This window comes from Mercenaria mercenaria, chromosome 7 (assembly GCF_021730395.1).
Source record: "Mercenaria mercenaria strain notata chromosome 7, MADL_Memer_1, whole genome shotgun sequence".
Taxonomy (NCBI): domain Eukaryota; kingdom Metazoa; phylum Mollusca; class Bivalvia; order Venerida; family Veneridae; genus Mercenaria; species Mercenaria mercenaria.
In genome coordinates, this window is record NC_069367.1 from 37030322 (window position 1) to 37051833 (window position 21512).

Consider the following 21512-nt stretch of genomic DNA (forward strand, 5'->3'; position numbering starts at 1 on the left):
TTATGAAATTAATTCCTTGTCCATAAAATAAGTAATGCATTTGTGTTCGATTTGGTAAGCTACATTGATAAGCTTACTTCGCATCAATGTTTGTTAATGTTTATCATTTGAATCTATAAGAAGTAACTGTTGAAAGACACAATCACTAAATTTTATCATCATCATCATCATCATCATCATCATCGTCAGATGTATACTCTGCTGCCATTTTACTCCCTTTTGTGTGTCCAAAATGGTGTTCAAAAACTGCCACGTTACTTCCTTTAACCAAGAAAGTCTTTTTTGATTGTCCAAAAGTGGATTGTACCAATGGTGCTACCATTCTACACAAATATATCAAAAATACTGAACTACAAATAATTTTATTCCTGTTAATATTAATAATTTTGATAATTAGTAAGAAATGAACGTCGGAACTAAATAAAATGGATTCATTCATATTTTTTCTGACTTTAAGTGACAGTATCATTGGATCAATCTAACAGGCTGGTAACATTGCCCGATCGGGCTTACGACATAAAAAGTGATATTTCTTGAAAAATAATAAAGATATTTCTTTCAAACTTGGTTCATTTATTAAGCATAACATATGATGCTTATCAAGATAGAAGTAACTTTGTTGCCTTCAGTTTTGTTAGAATTACTTCCCTTTTTCAGATTTTTATGATGCATAATTTTTGAAGTCCAAAATAGTTATGTTTTTAATGCAATGTTTAAAACAGAAAAGGTTCAATGGCTTTCTATTGCTCCAAACTTGTGCGCCAATACTCTTATTCTATATATTTAGGATTAATACTTCGTTTCTAGTGCAGATGTATGAGCATTCTTTTTAAACTAACATTTCTCTATGATGTTGTAAGTGAAAGCTGAGTAAAATGTAAAAATTCATGTACTAGCGCAATAATTTAGAGTATTAGAAAGCCATTGAACCCTTTTTTTGTTTTAAACTTAGCATTAGAACATATTTTTTGGACTTCAAAGATTATGCATCATAAAAATCTGAAAAGGGGAAATAATTCTACCAAAACTGAAGGCAACCAAGTTATTTTTATTCTAATTTGTATAATTTGTTATGCTTAATAAATGGACCAAGTTTGAAAAAAATAGCATCATTAGTTTTCATGAAATATTACTTTTTATGCCTTAAGCCCGATCGGGCAATGTTACCAGCCTGTCTAATACTTTTGCTTTGAAGGACAATAATATATATCAAACGAATGTGTTGTTATTTCAAGCAATCTGACTGAAGTACATATCCTATTACGCTACGCTTAGGATCTGAACACGAGCTATTGATAGCCTCGTTCTGACGACCCTTCCGCTAGCCAGTCAAAAGCTAACTTACAATATTCTGCAAGCTTAAAAAATCCTTGGTTTTTGATATCTATAATTCTTATGTCGTAAGATGTCAGATAGCCGGTTATTTCAGTCGGTAGGGCACTTACTCTGTAAGCGAGGGGTCCCGGGTTCGAACCCTTGACTTACTGCAAATTTTTCTTACTCTTTGACATTCGAACAAGTCGTCTGATTGGTTCAAATAAAAATAGATTTGCGAAAATAAAAATAGCAATATTTGAAATCCAAAATATACAGAAGACGTAATGTGAATGGGTCATTCTCAGATCTTCGTTTAGAAGATCAAGTACTTTAGTCAGATTGTTATTTCAAGTAACCGACTCGAGCTTTTTCTATTCATATGTTGGAGTATGAAAGATTCTGTTTTATAAGTTGAATATCTCACCAAGTTAGAATTTGTTAAAACGTGTTACATTTTGAAGTAGTGTTGCTTACGCTCGCAATGCCTTTGCAGTACTGATAGCATAATCAATACAATATGAACCAACTAAAAACTCGTAGAAATTAATTTGAAACAATAAGGTACAAAGAGTTTGAAATAGGCCTTACCTCATCTTTTTGGCCTTAATTTTGAAATAAATGATGAGAGCTAGTGCCACAGCTACAGCAAGGATAGCGCCACCTATACAGCTCATAATGATGATCAGATTATTCGTGTTTGTATCATCCGTTTTATTACATCCTGAGAAACATATAAAATAATCCATCAATAGGGTTACTTTGTCTTGTGGGGAATTTACGAATAATTAGAAAAAAATTAAAGGGCTTTAACTGAAGAGATCTTGATAAAAGATACCGCCCTATAGTGTGTCGTTATATTTAATGTTTAGAAAGCCAAGGGGGAAAGTTTTGCTTTTACTTGGTCAATGGGTATAATATTAAAAGTGATGTGCTAATTGATTGCTGATTTTATACACACGAGATTATATTTAAACTAAATGTAGAATTAAATCTACCGTCTGTCCAAACGAAAAGGTGTTGTGCTGTGTCACATTTAGCACAAGAACTGCCAGAAAGATAGGTACCAGAAGTGTAACATGTAGCTTCAATGTAGCAGAACCCTGTCTGTAATGTTAATAAACTGTAATTACATCTACTCAAAAGAGAAAAAGACTTATACCATAAGCAAAGTCGAAAAATGTTGGTGTCTTTCAATTTACAGTCTAGTATTCTTTAAACAATGCTTATCCCAAACTTCCTGTCAAATTGCAATGTCATGGCATGATTTTCTGTTTTGTGTTGAAGATATTTCGGGATCTATAAATTCCCTCTCAAATCATTATTTTAGCTACAGTGATGAATAATTGTCAAAATAATTCATATTTAGTGTAGGTTCTTAATTATTCTATTTAACATTCGAAATTTTACAAGCATAAATGTTTGATTCATCAAGGTTATTAAAAAATCTAAAGAGTAACATAGTAACTTTAAATTTACCCTTAAACCTAACCCTAACTAAAACTAAGCACGTGCTTGTTGTAGAAATAACTTTAAAATCAACAATAAATTCCCTAAGATCCCTTATCCCTACGAATGACAGATATACAGAGCTACAGCTTGAATAAGAAAGACATAGGCTTAACATCAATACATTGTACGTCAAATTTAAGGCATTGCCTGAAGCGAACTTCAACAAAACAACCAGATAAGTCACTAAGATATTTTGGAAGCTTTGAACGCAACGAAGCAAAGTAATATCAGCCTCGGTTTTGTTTGTTTTCATAAAAGGCAACGAAATGTGCAACACCTCTCACGCCCAACTTGCACCGGCTTAAGGAAAGTCTATTGTAGTGAAAAATTGTATGGACTCAACGAGGCAGAAATACAGAAGATATAACTCCAAGTTGAAATACAGTGTCTTTTACAGCCGTCACACGGAAGGTAAGCAGAGTATAATTAGCTGTATGCAAAAATATAAGTAAAAAAAAAACAATGAGCCAGAAGGAATCGTCAAAGCGATGTAGCCTAGAAAATTACATATTTAAGAGCTCAGTTGTTCAACATCGTCCAGAAAATTATATCTTAAAGAGCTCAGTGGTTCAACATTGTCCAGAAAATTATATCTTAAGGAGCTCAGTGGTTCAACATTGTCCAGAAAATTACATCTTAAAGAGCGTCGTCTAAGACATAGTTACCTCGAGACAGATCGTTTCATTGCTCAAAATATATATAGGCGTAGGCACATCCCCGGGTCATATATCAGTTTGTGTTATGTTAAGAGACACATCGACACAAGTTAGGTCATATGAACACATACATATATCAAATATCTTAACAGTAATACAAAGACATAATTCAAAATATTGAAGAATAAAGTAGACATATTGTAAGTTACCTTCAAAGTGACTATTGTTCGTTATCGGCATTTTTGAGTTTGTGCAGTATGTCCAGTATCACAACAGTCGTTGGACACAAATGTATACCACGTTGCTGACGGATATTCATCATCTGCGATCCTCCGTCGTGTAGTAGCGTTTTGGGAAGAATTTGACCCAAGAATCGGTGCGTAGAGTTCATTGTAATTCAGATAACTGCAATCGACTTCGTACTCGTCTGTCAAGTTAAAGATTCCGTCTGTTCCTGCCTTAATATTTAGAAATACATTCGTCTGTATATACTTTTTGTCATATAGAAGATGTAATATGACTAACTACTTAATGCTAATTAAATAATTAAACATGTCAACCTTTACTAATAAATGGACTTTTATGCATTGCTTAAAGATAATAACACAAAGAGAAGCATTACATTTTTTTTTAGTTAACAAAACATGATTTACCCATATATATCCACGTGTATTTCATATTCGGCATCAGAATATTTATAACTGAATTCATACTTTCAAATCGTATTTAATCCATAAGGACACTTTTGTTATGAATACAATAAAATCTTTTATAGTCTTAGGGAATGGGGGCTAATTTTTCTGGATTTCATGGTGGCGTCAACCCACTAAATAAATTCCAGCGACAAAATTAAGTTTGTACTTATTTGGTCTACAAAAGTTCAAATCCCGGTAAAACATCTGTTTTGAAGAAAACTATTATTATTATTATTATACCAGATTTATATAGCGCCCTTTTCATGATCAATTTCACGTTCAAAGGCGCTTTACATGGTTCAAATGCAGCCACACAGGGCGCATAATTCATCCTTTACTAGTACAGACACAGAGCGATCTGACCAGAGGGACAGAGTGAGACAAAGCCCCCACGACAGTGAGATCAGAAATCAGATACAGGCTTGTCCGGCTAACTTAGCCTAGCTCGTTGCGAATAGACAGCCTGGTTCTTTAACGTGCCCAGTGTATAGCACTGATACACGCAAGGATTGCCTGGGTTTCTGACCAGTACAGCTCTAGTTGGGTGGGAAACACTGAAAAGCGTTTCTGAAAATTCCCGAGTAGCTGCCGGGGATCGAACCCCCGACCTCAGGATTGGAAGGCCAGTGTGCAAACCACTGAGCTATCCGTCCACCTAAAAATATATTGGCCTCGAAATTAAATTATTTTACAATAGGTGCGTCTCTGCTGTGAAAGATGACTCTCTTTTGAATATTTTGCCAAGTTTAAATTCACCTAAAATTTAGTTTAAAGCAAAACTATCTTTTGAAAAATTAAGTTGCTGACATATCTCGGTATTTTGCCAACATCTTAAAGTTTCTTACCAAATGTAAAGTACTTCCGAAGAATTAGTTACGAATTAAAGCAGCAGAGCCATGCCTCGGTTTTCAAAATTTCATTTCAAGGAGCAAACTGTAAAAATTATATCCTTACCACATAGACTGTTAAATTGCATTTAGCGGTTTCGATGAATCCATTGCCGACAATAAGAATATAGTCGCATGCACTCCCGGTACTGACGTCACAAATGCCTTCGTCCGCAAGTTCCTCTATCAATGGCCCGATTGTTATGTTTACAAGGCAAAGATCTGTTGCAAAATCCTCGATGCATATGCATGTCTCTGAAACACATTTATAGGGCAAAAGCGACCAATAATTAGCTGTCAATGTATAAAAATGAGCAGGCTCACGTTTAACTTAATAATCATTTCAAGTCAGGCACAAGTGACATCTATAACTATACACAGATGCTATACACCCACTTGTCCACTTTAGTATTCACTAAATTCTAGTTAAATAATGTAAAGAAAATTAACTTCCTTTACAATTACGAGAATTTAGTGAACACTATACTAGTAACTCTAGTAATCATTGTCGCGTATAATTATCCTTCAATGATCACCTGGTCTAAAAATAGCTACCTGCATGAATTTGCGTTCGTGTATCATAGGGGAGTGTTTGTGCATTTTCAATAAAGACCATTGAATATGGAGTTCGACAAAAAATTGGAAATGGTAAATATTTCCCATTTTACACATAAAGACCATGAAAGTTCCGACCTAGAATGAACAAAAAATACAACAAAACTTGCGACAGTTATCATTTATCTCTAGGATACCAGTTTAAATACTCACCCAGCACTGAACACTAGATTGAATATCAGTCGTAACTGGGAATCGAGCCGAGCTGCAGTGCAATCTGATAACTACGGCGCCACTTACTCTCTCGTTATATTTGATTTAGGTAAATATCAAGATGGCTTCACGCTTATGTACGCATTGTAAATGACTTTAAAACTTTCAATCAATTCTGTGAGATTGAGAAATCAAATTTAAAGATGGTTGCAAAACAAAATTTGGGCAAAGGGAATGGTGTTCGAAGGTAGAAACGGATTGATGAATATGATTTTTTATCTAAGAGAATTTAAAAAATGTAAATCAAATAAAACTCAAATATGTTTATATCCTTAAATCTAAATGTATTCTTATGATGCTGTAAAACAACTTTAGAACTAAAGGCAATAAAATCTCAAGGCTATCCATTAGAGGCATATAATGCAACCAATCAAAAACATCAGTCAAACTAAGTTTGGTCTATTCATAAGAGACACAGCAATATGCTACAACGTTTATGCCCTAGCATAAACTGGAATCTCCTGTCCCGTCGTCCGTCCAAAAAGGCCTTCGCCTCGGGAACCTCGGTCGGGTGGCTCCTGGAGGGGAACCCGTACCCCACTGAACGGACTTTATGCTCCCAGTGGATCACAAAATGTAACAGCGCCGAGACCAAATACATGCATATGTTCTTCAAATATATATTCTAAATGACCGCTATAGTAGTTAGAATTTAGATGTATATGAACACAGACTTTAAATTTGCAAACTTACGGTTAACACATTGTCCATGTCCACTACAGTTGCTTGGACAAGCTGACTCCTTGATGTTATTTGCTAGCTCTGTATTGTTTTCTGTAAATTCAACATCTTTATCAAGTTCCACAGTCACTTTCTGCGTTAAAGCATCGCAGTGTGGGGTTACCCAGTCCGACGTGCCACTTTCCTGTAATAATTACAATTTCGATAAAAATACAATTATATTTATTACATCAGAAAATTCCTTTCTAATATGTTATAGCAGGTTACTGTATTCTTATAACAAATTACTGAAGTGAAATTACAAGTGACTAATACTTACTTTGTTTATTTAAAAACACAAAAAAAATATATATACCTTATTTCACTCATTGACAACATGCGACAAATAACCATTGATAGTTTACATGGTTTTTAGTATGTAATCACAAATAGATAAAATTGGGGCCTCCGTGACCGAGTGGTTAAGGTCAATGACTTAGAATCACTTGCCCCGAACCGCGCTGGATTCGAAACCTCGATAAGTTGAATGTACTTCTTCAAGTGAGGGGGTCATCAAGCTGACTTAGTGAAGATTGACGGTTCTACCTGGGTGCCCTCCCGTGATGAAGTAATTCCAAGAAGGGCACTTTAGGTCTTCCCCACCCAGTAGCCATATGACCTTTAATTGTGTTGGAGTGACGTTAAACCCCTCAAAACAAGAATTTGTAACAGAGGTACCAAAGTCCCTCGCCTAGGGACATTTTTATTAAATCATATATTGAATGCCAATACAACATCTTTTTCTAAGTAATAGGGCAACATCCTAAGAATGTTTATAATTCATAACTATATACCACATAATTCATGAAGACGTTATATAGTTTGAAACTGTCTCGAAATATATAACTGGTGAATGCTTTCAAATTATAATACCAGTATTTTAATGATTAAATGTGATTTCATTTCTAAATTTGTAGGGAAAAATAAATGAAAATATAATGAAATATTTTATCATATTAATTGAAATAATTAATAAACAAATGAAATGCATGACATTTATATTGTTCTAAAGCAACTTGCTTTTAAATTACACACCAGAAAGAGTTAAGTCCACAGTTGGTCAATGTAGAGTTGCTTTACATTTTTACCTAATATATTTCAATCATAATGATACTGCATTTACCTATATATATACCATAAAGTTTTGACTTGTGCCTGGGTTTGCATACTGGAAGGCTAAACTTGTTAATAGCTACTTTATGTCTATCAATACCAATCATCTTACATTTAACAAAATTTCATTTTTAAATTATTGGTAAAGAAACACAAATATTGTACGTAATCATATGAAACGGAAGTAAGTTAACTTTGTTACACGTTACAGAGACCTTTGCACATTGCACATGGCACAAGGTCTTAAAATGGTGAATAATTCTGTCAAATTATTTAAATACACACACATGCAAAAAAAGTTAAAGAACAGACAAAAATACCAAAAAAGTCTCCGAAGGTGACCTAGATTTTGAGCTAGAGGTCTGAGTCTTTCATGCAACAAATCAAATTTGTTATGGTGACTATAAGTGCAACTTACTTGAAGATCCATCAATACAAAGTAAAGTTACTGAGACAAAAAACTGTAACAATTGACCTCTCAGTGTGACCTTGATCTTTGAGATAGGGGCCTGAGTCTTAAACATTACCCATCATCTCATCATGGAGAACATTCGCATCATGTGAGTTTTGAATCCCTTGATGAATGGTAGTTTATCGACTGGACATTAAACTGATGCTCTTAACCTGTAACCTCCAAATAAGACCTTAATCTTTGAGCTAGGGATATGTGTGTTGCTTTTGTTTGTTTGTTTGTTTTGGATTTAACGCCGTTTTTCAACAGTATTTCAGTCATGTAACGGCGGGCAGTTAACCTAACCAGTGTTCCTGGATTCTGTACCAGTACAAACCTGCAAGTAACTGCCAACTTCTCCACATGAATTATCAGAGGTGGAGGACGAATGATGTCAGACACAATGTCTTTTATCAAATCGTCACGGAGAACATACGCTCCGCCCGAGGATCGAACTCGCGATCCCGCTGTTCGTAGACCAACGCTCTCCCTACTGAGCTAAGCGGGCGAGCTTTTTGTGTCTTGCGCGTGACACATTACCCCATTATGGGGAACATTTGTGCCAAGTAATTTCATGTTTCCTTGATGAATGGCAGAGTTATGATCTGGACAAGAAACAGACCATGTTAACAATTGATCTCTACGTGAGACCTTGACCTTGGAACTAGGGGTCTGGGTCTTGCGCTTGACACATCAATTTATTAAGAGAGACATTTGTGTCAAGTAATTTTAAAATCTCTTGGTGAATGGCAGAGTTATAGACCGGACAAGAAACAAGCCATGTGAAAATTTTACCTCTAAGAGTGACATTGACCTTGAAGCTAGGGGTTTAGATCACCTGCATGACACATCAGCTTGTAATAGGGACTACTCGTGTCAAGTAATTTTAAATTCACTAGATAAATGGCAGAATGATGGACCGGACAAGAAACAAAGCATGATAACATTTAACCACAAAGTATGACCTTGACTTTAGAGCTATTGGTGTGTATTTCATATATTGTCAACTGAAGAAGCTTATCAATTTGAAAGCGAAACAAGTTTTGACAAGACTGTGTTGGTTTGTTAATTTGCAATATCATTTCGACTTAAAAAATATGTTATACAATCTGACTAAAGTACTTCTTTAAGTACGCTTTCGATTTGAAGACATGTTATTATTAAATTCGTTCCGACGACCCTTGCTCGCCAACCAGAGCTTTAAGCCTTGCTTTCAACATTTTGAAAGTGAAAGTATAAGTTTAAAAATCTCTATTTATCCTGGGTTTTTCATGTTTATAAAAATAATTCCTATGACGACCACATCATGACCCCGTGTTTTGAGAGGTATCATATGTCACGGTACGGACGTGGTCAGTCGGGGGAGAAGATGTGTCGGGCAGCTGGTTAGCTCAGTCGGCAGAGCACTCGCCCTGTAAATGAGGGGTCCTGGGTCCGGAACCCGGACTGACTGCACATTTTTCTCACCCTGTGACATTCGGCGCTATTTTGATGGTTCAGCCAAATGTTTGTTGAAACGAGTCATCTGACTGATTCAAATAAAAATAGATTTGCGAAAATACAAATAGCAATAAGGAAATCCAAATATACAGAAAGATGAATGTGAAAAGGTCATCCTCAGATCTTCCTTCGTTAAGAAGATCAAGTACTTTAGTCAGATTGATCCTTTATACATTTCATCCATTGAATTTCATTATTTGGTTGTATTTCTGCAAAGTAACAGCTATAAAACACATAATAGTATTAAACGTGTCTTCTTACGTAAAATTAAACATGTTCGAAATGAAATTAGTCTAGTCTCAAAAGCTAAGAACATTGGTTTCACTCAAGTTTCATTTTAGTATTAGCAAAAGAGCTTTTTAATTCTAAAACGTATTTCAATATTTTTATGATGTCTATGTTTCCAAAACCCAAATTTTCCAGGTGTAAAATTGTTTACTATTTAAACGTTTTTTTAATAATAACGGTGTGCAAATTTATCAAAAAATTATCCTTCACATAAGGACTGACATTTTTAATATCCAAAGATATAGTTATACACTGAGGACAAACTTAACTTCAAGTACTGAAGAATTAACTAATGTCTCGTGTAAGAAACTTATCTTTCGCAGTCTGTGAAAGCGCGATCGATTGGTTTTTTTCTTGCATATTTAAAGTTTTGATGTATCACATGCGAGTCAAACTAGAAGAAAGCAAACTTTACCATAGTATCTCTTATACAGTTGTCTAGCGTGTCATTGGATTCAGCAATGTCACTGACGTCATCTTTCTTCGAGTAGGTATTACAATCATTGCTCAATTTCTCTGTACATATTGTTTCTGCTTCTTCCCATGATATTGTCGTGCTGTTATTAATCTGCCTCTTCTGCTCATGAAAGAATCATATCACAGATAATTAAACAAAGCGACAAAATGCATCTGACATGGTACGTGTGAGGTTAGCATAGAAAGTTTGGCGTTTTACATTACAAGGGTGCACATAGAAAACAAATAAACAAATAAATAGGACAAGCAGCGATATATGAACATATATATATCCCTCGGACCGTTCCCCTTTTGAAGTTATATAGTAGTGATGTGAACATGTCTAAAATATACATAAGAAACATAGACAAAACACAAAACAAAGATAAACGAAACCAATGACGTACTACGACAATAAAACCACTTAAATCGATTAATAGTACGCATCGGACCTGAATATTAACACCCACAATGTGCGTATTTTACAGGTGTCAATAGGCGCAAGAGCACAGCTATTTGCCCTTAGATGACCACAATAAGGAAGAAGTGGTTACGCAGAAAAACGTTCCTCTGTTTGATGGTGAATAATGAGGAAATTTGGATTGAAAGACCTGCAATGAATAGTATAATTTAATACAGGAGATTATGAAATGTACAGAATTTCAGCTTATGTATAACATGACATTTTGATAGAGCCATCTTTGCCTGTTTGCGGTCATGTAGAGAGTATTCTTCATACGCATGTTATTTTGTTCAAGATGGTGTAAAAGGAGCCGGTGAACCCCATGTTTATTGTGGTTAAAAGTTTTTCTCTTGAATAATTTTGTTGAGTGCAGGTATTTTTTGAGGGAGGGGGAGAGTTTGAATGCAGGCAAAATGCAGGTAACACAGGTAATGCTATAAAAAGACACGATATCTAAACCACAAATACTACGCTGTAAAATATATAAAAATTAAATCTTAAAGACAAACGTCTTTGCAGGAGGCTGAGCATCAAGATACAATTTCATGGCCTGTTTCAAAAACAATTGTTTTCTTCATTTTATAGAATGTCTCAAATCTAAATTATTTCTACTCTGTTATGTGATAGATTAACATTTTGATGCCTGGTGACCCCCTGTTTTTTGGGGGAGGTATCATTTGAAAGTGTTGCGCCTGCTGAACAATAGTTTGTAAATAAGATGACCATAATAACATACAGGAATATCTTCTGTCATGTTTTTGAATCTCACACTGTAATAACTGGGTTTCTGTTGCAGTAATATTAAAAAATATACTAAATAAAAAATTAAAAATATTCTGTCATATAATTTGTGTTTTCTTTTTATGTAGACAATACACTTTAAAATGATACCAAAATTATATGAGCTTACCAGGCATCAGTATTTGATATATTTTAATTGCACTGTTACACAGAACTTGCCTATTCATGGACCGGATATCTTAAAATGCAAGAAATATCGTTAGCAATATATATTCTCTTTCAATAAACAGACATGCACAGTGATTTCGAAACGTTACCTTCCGCAATGCAGCATGTTTTTCCCGAGCTTTTTCCCACCTGTTCTTCATCTTAACCAGTCTTCTTGTTATACCTCTTTTTGAACGGTGTATATATTGTACGTTACCGTCAACGTCTCGCGCCTGTCGTGACGTTGCTTCGACCAAAGTACCCCATCGCCAAATTGGACGCGTACACGTCGCTTCTTCATCTGCCGAGCACAAAGCGTCGTAGCTAGTGCCGCTGTTTGCATCCGGACAGACGCAAAGCTTCTTATTGCTGTCCCATACTTCTACGTTTTCGTAAACATCAGGATTTATCAGACTTTCGTCTGATCTTCCCGTCAACCATAAACTATTCAAAATATATATTATACAGAAATTAAATACCAAGCAAGAAATAATATTTCATCACTTTTACAAATTCACATAGGTTTCTATATGAAGGCTTATACTTTTTTTGAAATTTCCTAATTGAAAGTTATAAAATAATTTGATATATTGACTTCATTTTAATATTGCAAATTTAATTAAAGAAATTTAATATGCTTTTCTAAAGGAATCTAATGAGTATGGCCAAACTGAACAATGTATTAATCTGGCAGGTAACCATGTCAAAAACGTTTCTCCATGATAATATTAGTTATGCATGAAATAAGCATATCAACAAAATCTATATCGAGTAAGTATTAACGAAACATGGTAACTTTACCCCCATGAATATGCAAAGGCATGAGGATAAAAGTAACGGCTCCACCACCACCAATAGCCATAATATGTTTCGACAGGATCAGAATAGGTTGAACCGCGAAGAACAGTGTCATCTCTAAAGTCGCCGTTGAAATTTCCACAAAGACCTTCCATTTGTTCGAAATCTGATGGTGTCGGTGCCACGTAAACGTTCATCATGTAATTAAAGTAGGACATTATATACACATATACATGCATTCCCGTCGGAAGGATTATCTGTAAATCAAGAAAGGAATCGTTAATTGCGAGTTGTTTTTCTTTGTGTTTTTGTTTGATTTTTACTCGTGAACTATAGAAAGATATACTTTGACCTTCAAAAATGACCTTTAGGCGAGTTCATATACTAAGGTGGATCTGGTATTCGGATCATCTCGGCTGATGATTTACTTAACAAATAGGTATATAATATAACAAATTAGCTGAGTTGCAGACAAAGACAGCACAGCGTATTGGTAAGAGTGTTTGCCGCACATACATGGCATGCACATAACGTGTAGGTTCGAGCCCCAGATTATTTTTTACTGTATTATTGATTATAACTCAATTAGTACGTATCATATTTTATTGTCTTGAATTCAGTATTTACTGTTTGAATATTGTGAATTATGTTTTCTTCAATTTTTCCCCTTCATTTTCTTCTGTATATTTTCCCTCAAAATTCATTTCATTTCATAAAAATTAACATTTTAGCTGTGACATATTTTGAATAAAGTATTCACAAATTTGTAATCACAAATTTTTACGTTTATTTCGTGAAAAAATCTGGACATTATACAATGTGCTCATAAAAAAAATCTTACCTTTCCGGGATTCGAACCCACACCTATACCAATACATGGTGTTTGGCGTTCACTCTAACCTTCTGCGCCAACGAGACAAGTTTAGTACATTAGAATGGTTGGTGTCCTTTTATGTATAAAACATGTATTCAGTAAACTATAGCACCCCTTTACTTGGATTAGTTCAATATAAGTAAATTTACGCCCCAATGTACGACGCGGTATTATAATACATTTTTTTAATTCGATAACAATAACATTCTTTGAGTATACATTAGGTATTTTTGATCTGCCTTTGTGACTTTGTGAATATCTGCCAAAAAAGAATTTGAACCTTCTGAGTTTATGTAAGGTCTCTTTTAGAAAGTTCCACACATTTTCTCATCAAAGTTTGTAATAATAAGAGACTTCGACCTTTGAAACTTAAGTTAAACGGTGAAGTCATCTCGATATAATGCAGGTAGTATTGCTCACTGGCACCAGACCAGAAAGAAAATGCCTCTGTTCATGTTATACCCTACCCCTAAGTATTTTATAAGAACCATGGTCATAAACGGGAAAAATAAACTGACACATTTCAATCGCGCATTTCATACCTAAAACGTGCAGTTCGTTAAATGTGTACTATGGATATTGGACATGTGACAATTGAACAAGTGACAATTTATCTTCCAATGTGCACCGGGTACATTTCTTCAATATTTCTTAACATAGAGAAACAACGCGTAGTTCATAGTTTTTTCAACGTTACAGAAAAATCTCGGTTGAACTTCCCTAGTGAAGTCTAGATTACAAAACCATTCTGATGGCTGATGTAAAATGTATGTGAGTCGTCGTTTAATTACACGTGTACGCTAAAATGTGTTTATGCAGCATAAATGTGCAATATGAATTAAATAAACAGTACAGGTGTATACCAATGAATGACTTCAAATTCAAAATCATATACAAGATGAATTTCATTCATCATTTCGAGTTTTATTGTAAAGTGCACACTGCTGTGACCTCTAGACCGCGTGTTCATTAGTGAAGTTCACGCAAGGTTTTCCTGAAACGTTAATGAAAGCATAAAATATGTGGAGTATTTCTGCAATATGAAATATTAAGGCAATGTGACTGGAGCACGTTGGAAGAGATAAATTAATTACCGCTTTTTCAATATGCTAGATTCACCGAACAGGGCGTTTTAGGTTAAAATAGGTTAGTGCACTTTCCCGTTCATGACAATGGTTATTTTATGCTATATATTTTATTTTAGGTCGATTGTGAAGGAAGTTCAACAACTTATATTAATCACTCCCGACACCTCATTCCTGATGGAATCCATCGCCACGAGGGTATGAAGAGGCCAGTTTCCCTTTCAATGCTGAGCGCCAAGCAAGGGAGCTACTGGTACCATTTTTCACGTCTTTGGTATGACGCGGCCGGGGAAATCAAACCCACGACCTCCCGCACTTGAAGCGGACGCTCTACCACGAGGGTATCGAGGCTATGGTTCTTATAGAATACCTAGAATATAACATGTACAGAGGCATTTTCTTTCTGGTCTGGTCTCAGTGGTATTGCTAAACTGTAACATGTCGCTTAGTATCAACGAAACCCAACTTGAGTGACTTATACTCGTATGACTCATCATTGATGTATCCAAACGTTAATATGTATCTTATTGTCAGCTAGTTCAAGGAGGATGGCTCTTTTCCAGCTATCAAGAGGACTACGTACTTATTAATTTCAAGATTTTTTTCTCAAATGCGCTCATTTGTATGTCATTTGTTACACTTAAAAGAAAAGAAAAGTGAAAAATAGATAAAATGAACTCTACCTGATACCATGTGGACCATAATTTATAAACTTTCAGTATCCCATCCTTTGCTGACAAGTAGCTCGTGAGATGCCCGTAACAGTGGTTGATGGAAAATACATCCCCACCAGCACGTACGGTAACAGCACAGGAGCACGTGGCCCAGCGATTACAAGGGGCGGTAACTGTCTGAACCTTTTGTATAATTATAATTCAGTCTCATTTAATTTATACACAAGTAGAGTTAACAATCTCTTTACGTAGAAAATACAATATAATCAATGGAACTATAAAATGAACGTAATCACAGAATTTGAAGATATAGAAATGATTACAGACTATCAAAAATCAACTATGCATATAGGACGACGCAAAATGATGGATACCAGTTTGATTAATCAATTAATTGATAAGTCAAACCATTTCTAACGGCAACTTTCATACAGAAACCAATTGACACTAAAAATGAGTACTTCATCTACATTAAATTTTGAAATGTTTACAGTTTATTTAACATATGTATAAATTCATAGAAAACATGGACTTGAAATGACATCTTGGCTCTCCTTGATTAAAAACAGTAAATTATACAACAAATAAATGAAAATAAAGCCAACGACTGATTTATTTAATTTTATTTTTATAAAATGTGCGAAGTAAAACAAACCTCAATCGGAAGCGTTTTATGACGAAGCAATACAAACTCTTCTAACAGCTGATTTGAATACCATCTGAATAAAGACAAATGAGATATTTACACATTTTGCACACGTTTCAGCGACCACTTGGTTTTTAAGAGGGTGCTAAGACAATATCAAAAGTACATTTGATTCATATGAATACATTATACGTATACAGTTTTACCTTCCCAAACAGTCATCTGAATATAGAAGTCACATGCCTTAAGCAGTCAGGTAAAAAAATGGGTTTGTTGTAATTTAAACTTGTTTTAAGCAGTCAGCTGCCTTAAGCTACTTAAAACAGACGTGATTGTAAACTTAAACCAGAGATTTTACAGAATATGGGCATGTGCAGCCTTTGATATGTACATATAATTAGCATTCAGTAAGAAACGTTCACTTGTTTGTAAATCACCATGTACACGAGTATCAAATACGCAAGTTCTAACTTACAAGAAACGAGAAAATCTTACCTTCGGTCAAAAGTGTATATATACGGGTCAACAAACGAATAGCAGCCCCTGTATCTCGTGTAGTAGTTCTCATACACTCTTACCTACCATTTAAGAAAGTTACAGGTTATTCTAGTACGAAAGTGTGTGAGTGTGAATCCTTAAATAAGATACCGTAATATGACATAATAATATGAACGTTATAATATAGAATATGAAAAAATCTGCAATTAATTTTCGGTAAACATTTATCTATAATCTACATACGCACCATAGAGAATTGTTTGGGGGTTTTAAGTAATGCTAGGTATATGGTGCGTTATGGGTAATATCAGAGTTCTTACTAAGCTGTCTTTGTGTCGGCTTTTTAAAAATACATTACACGAAAGAGCTCTATCCTCCGACTAGAATAGTAGTGTTAATAAATATACTAGTACTATAATACAATAAACGAGCAAAGTGACCAGACACCTCGACGTTTTAGGAAGCAGATAATTTTGATTTAAATTTTTTTCAGAGGTTTTACAGATTTACAACCATCAGAAGTATATATTAATTCCCAAACGCTGCATATGATGTCTAAACCGATTCATAGTTAATGTATACATAATTAAGAGGAGTTTATGCTCATTTACCATTATCCAGTACCTAATTTGTCTTAATTCTTTAAATCAAATTTATCTAGTATGTTAAAAAAAGAAAAGTGTTGTCAGTTCCGTACTGTAATGCTTGCTGACGGGGTATTCCAGAATGGCTTAGAATTTCCCACAGCTGCAAGCTTAAGAACAAGGCGAAAATACCGACGAAGTCGATACCAACGGTTATTCTTTGTAGTTATAGTGATGTTCGTAATTGTACTTTTGGAAGTTACGTGTCCTATTGTCCCTTGCATAGCACCATCTAGTTTCCCACCACAAGTATCGCTGTGGATAACTGCTATGGATGAGTCATAGCACCTGTACGAATCGTACGGATCGTACACTACGAATCGAAGAAAGCAATCCTGTGAACCTGCCGGACAGCCAAAAGGTACATTGAGAAAAACGGTGAATGTGACCTCTTTTCCTCTCGTCATTGAAATGTAATTTGTCCATACCTGTGATTAAATAAACAGTGCTAATACTTCTGAACGCAAATTAAGTTTACAGTTAATGATTCAATTTCTCTTTGTAAAACATATTTCAAATCTCAATGTAGTTAAAACTTTTACACAATTTTTTTTTCTAAGAAACGAAAATTAAACATCCCGGTGATTTTATAAAAACATATTGATCTGTTAGTTTGTTGGTTGTTTTTACAAAGAGTACCCACACTGATATACTTAAGGTAGTAGACCTGTAATGATAATCCACAAATCACGTGTTCGCCGTGTACGATTTTGTCATTCGTATTTAAACGTACATGTATATATTTCGAACCAATAAACTGGTAAAATGTGTGTAACTATGATACGACTAAAATCCTACTGGATAATGCTCTCTCTTTTTCGCTGCTCGGTGTCTGTTAAAAGTTCAAATACAAAATATTTCTTAACGCTTAGCCGTGCATCTAAAAAGGAACATGTAAATAAATGGGAAAATGATTTGGAAAATCTACATTTATTTTGCCATCCGGAATTCTGTTGAATGCCAAACTATAAGTAATTCAATATTTAATATTCACCTGATAGATCCGCTTTATATGTCTCAATAGGATTATTCTCTGGTAGCAGGTAAACTCGCCCACGAAAATAAATACTCGTATTTTTGAAACACGTGTTTAGTTGCGCATACTTAAGACATGTTTTAAATGACTCGCCTTTGAATTCAATGTTTATTAGTTAATCATGAATATTTCCGTTTATTGTTAGAAACATACGTCAAAAGGGATTAGACTTCCACTTGTTTCGCTTTCTAGCTCTGCTGTACCAGCTCCATCAAACACCAACACAAAACATGCTACCTATCAGTAAAAAAACACTGACTGAGAAGATTAAAAGAAAAGCCTGAGTCATCATTTTTTCATACATAATCGTTAATTTCTATCAACGCAATAAAATATCAGCATTTTTTTCTATGTACCTTAATTAATCGATAATCAAAATTTTTATTTGAATTTCATCACATTACAATCTATTGTGATATTGATATAAACGGAGACAAACCGGAGACAAAGTCATTGTCAGTTTACCAAGCTGAAAGAAATATTTATAGCCATAATTGAACCACTGAATGTCCGACTTGTTTGACGATAATCACAACGGTAATACTTTGACATCTTATTAAGAAAGTAGTTATAATTTTGATAAGAAATAATAAGATATTAGTAAAAGACGTTAAATTCTAACGTACGAGATCATTTACGTTTGTATAATTTAAGGTACTTCCGCGTTCTTGAATTTAGAGTGACCTTCATTTTCGGTGTGAAAATATAGTGAACAAAAGCTTTCAAATGCAGCTGTTCTATAGCACAAAAGCAGCTCAGTTTGCAAGACCTGAACTAAAAGTAGCTGTATAAAAAGTAATACTGAAATTTGGAAATAAACAAAGCAGATATTTTACCTGTATTTTTCCAAATTCAAATTTTTTGGTTAGATTTATAAATCCTTTCCAAATACTTTTAGTAAAAATTCATGAATGGCAAAAGTTAGTTTAAAATTTCAATTAATGCATAGGAGAATTGTCTTACTGAATAGAACTAAACTTATTACAAACTCTGTTTTCAAATCTGACCACTTCATGTATTAAAACGAAAATACATTTGTACATGTTGCTATTTTCAGCATACATAAAAGTAGTGCAATTGTGCGGACAGTGATTTTTTCTATGTATGGTGTACCAGACTGCCTAGAATTGTAAAGACAAGTCTCAGACTTAATGTGAACAAGATTTGGCAACGATATCCGAAATTCGTTTCAAGGATTGTGCAAGTATAAGAAAGGTTTAATTTATTATACTGGAATTTATGTACTTACGCGCTGCTTATCTCGCGGTAAATTTTGTGGAAATGGAATTTTCGGCACTTTCTGCGGTAACTACCGAAATTGCTTAACGTAACTTTCTTACACATACGTGATTGTATATTTATAAATTATATAATAACAATCGAAATATTTGCTTTATCACGATATATGCAAATATTTTTAGACAATTTTGAAACATTGGGCCACAGTATTTCCGCATACTGGTCCAGGACAAGTTAGATATGTATAGTGATTCCTTATTAGATGTTTCATGCGTCGTAATCTAACCAATTTTGATCTATCGATTTTTATACAATATGAGATTTTATGCAGGATGTTTTTTAAAAACGCAGTGAGAATAAATCACAGAAAAAATGTACAGCCAAATATGTTAGGAGGTAATACAATTTGAATACAATTGAAGAAAACTACGAAACAAACAAAATGCAATCGATTGAACTTTTTGCGCGAAAATCTGACGATAAAGTCAGAACTATCTCAAAAGTGAGTTTTTTATATCTTGGTTCTTTGTTAAAGAATGATATTTTTCACACTTCCATAGTTTTAAACTGATAGAAAATGTGTATTGCAATTCCGGCATAGAAATGGACACTGACTTTACATTACTGCGGTACTGACAGCGGAAGCAGCTGTCCAGTACTAAGACTGTCTACGAAACTAAGGATAACGGGTTCTTCATCTGAAAATTACGAACATTGGGACCAGGGTTCAGTATTCACCTGAAAATAATAGATGCTATTTGCCGAGTGCACACTTGTTTTCTATCGTCGTTAATATAAAGTCGACTTTGAAATATTCGTACTCATGCATAATCTCATAACACTTCTTTAATGTATGTCCTGTGAAATTAACAAATAACTGGCTCAACTGAGACACCATACTTAAAAGTAAATTCAGTTTATTCACCACGAGGTTCAAAATGCACAGGAGTCTCGTGATAGTACATGCCTTTAATTTCACGTGTTTGAAGTGTAAACAAATAGTTAAAATTGCTTCATTTTATTTCTCACGGAAAAGATCGGATGGTTTTTGATATTGGAATAATTATAGAACATATATGCATTTAAAGATGAAAGTTGATTGTTTTCTACAGGACGTAAAACTGAAACAAGTAAGCACTTTTACTTTTTCAGCGAATTCCCTCAGGTGAACTTTGACATTGTTTACAAAGAGAAACCAGTTTTGTGTCATCTTGAAATGCGTTGTTCGGCTGAAACGTATAGTTCCCGGAAAAATTCTAAAATGGTTTATTTTTGGGATTTTTGTTTTATTTATAAATTCAACACAATGTGCAATATTTCCAGTTTTTCAAAATGATCAAAATTGAACTTTATTTTAGAAAAAGTTCCGATCTTTCATTGATATTTTGCCAGCGGATGCTTACAAATTTTAAGTGAAACGGCTTTCTTGTCCGAGAGAGGTGTGTAAAGCGAAAATTATCATTACACATTGCGTTTATTCTTTAAAAGAAAGGATCGGTAACAGATTAGGGAGATCGGTGCAAAATTATACTAAATGGATATCTCTAACCATGAATAAGGAGCCATATATATTTCAGTGAGGAAATCTGAGGTAAAAGAGCAATCATATATTTAATTCCTTGAAATAAACATGGCGGCGAAACATTTTAGAAAAACTGTGCACGTGTTTTGTGCATTAGAATATTTAACGACATTTTCTTGAAAAAGTAACGCTCGTGTGCACTATTTTGGCATTTCTTTGATTTGAAAATAAATATTTTATAGCAATTTAGGTTGCATACGATATCAAAATTTTGCACCAATAATGTTCACTCATTTACTTCCAAAGCACTGTGGAGATAGGGTTCAGCGTAGCTTTCATGCTCGTAAGTTAACCTACAGATATACCTTTTCAACTTTTATCATATACTTTTTGTGTCCTTGCATTTCGAAAGCTGTTTCGAGGATTCTGATTTTTCACATGAATTTCTTATTTCAATTTGCGGAAGTACCTTAAGACATACAAGTCTTGAATTAATCAGGAAATTTTATTATTACCTCCAAGCTAAAGAACTGTGACTGTAAATGATTATTTACAGCATCAGCAAACATGTCATCTGTCAATACAGATGTCGAAGCTTGTGCAGAGCTTAATATCCCTGTATCATAAACTTCCAGTTCACTGATGTTCCTTAAATAAATGCTTAA

General features: G+C 34.3%; 1 protein-coding gene across 1 annotated transcript; it reads right to left on the reverse strand.

The window, feature by feature from the left end:
• Window positions 1-145: 145 nt before the first annotated feature.
• Window positions 146-21506, reverse strand: LOC123543596 (uncharacterized). Its single transcript, XM_053547113.1, has 16 exons — window positions 21363-21506; window positions 18240-18323; window positions 17104-17478; window positions 16404-16486; window positions 15918-15981; window positions 15272-15445; window positions 12633-12886; window positions 11942-12275; window positions 10380-10541; window positions 6586-6757; window positions 5132-5319; window positions 3780-3940; window positions 2807-2912; window positions 2313-2421; window positions 1906-2038; window positions 146-323 (listed from the first exon to the last, which is right to left on the reverse strand). The coding sequence occupies exons 1-16, from the start codon at window positions 21414-21416 to the stop codon at window positions 146-148; spliced, it is 2631 nt and encodes an 876-aa protein (XP_053403088.1). The 5' UTR covers window positions 21417-21506.
• Between the last annotated feature and the right edge of the window lie 6 nt (window positions 21507-21512).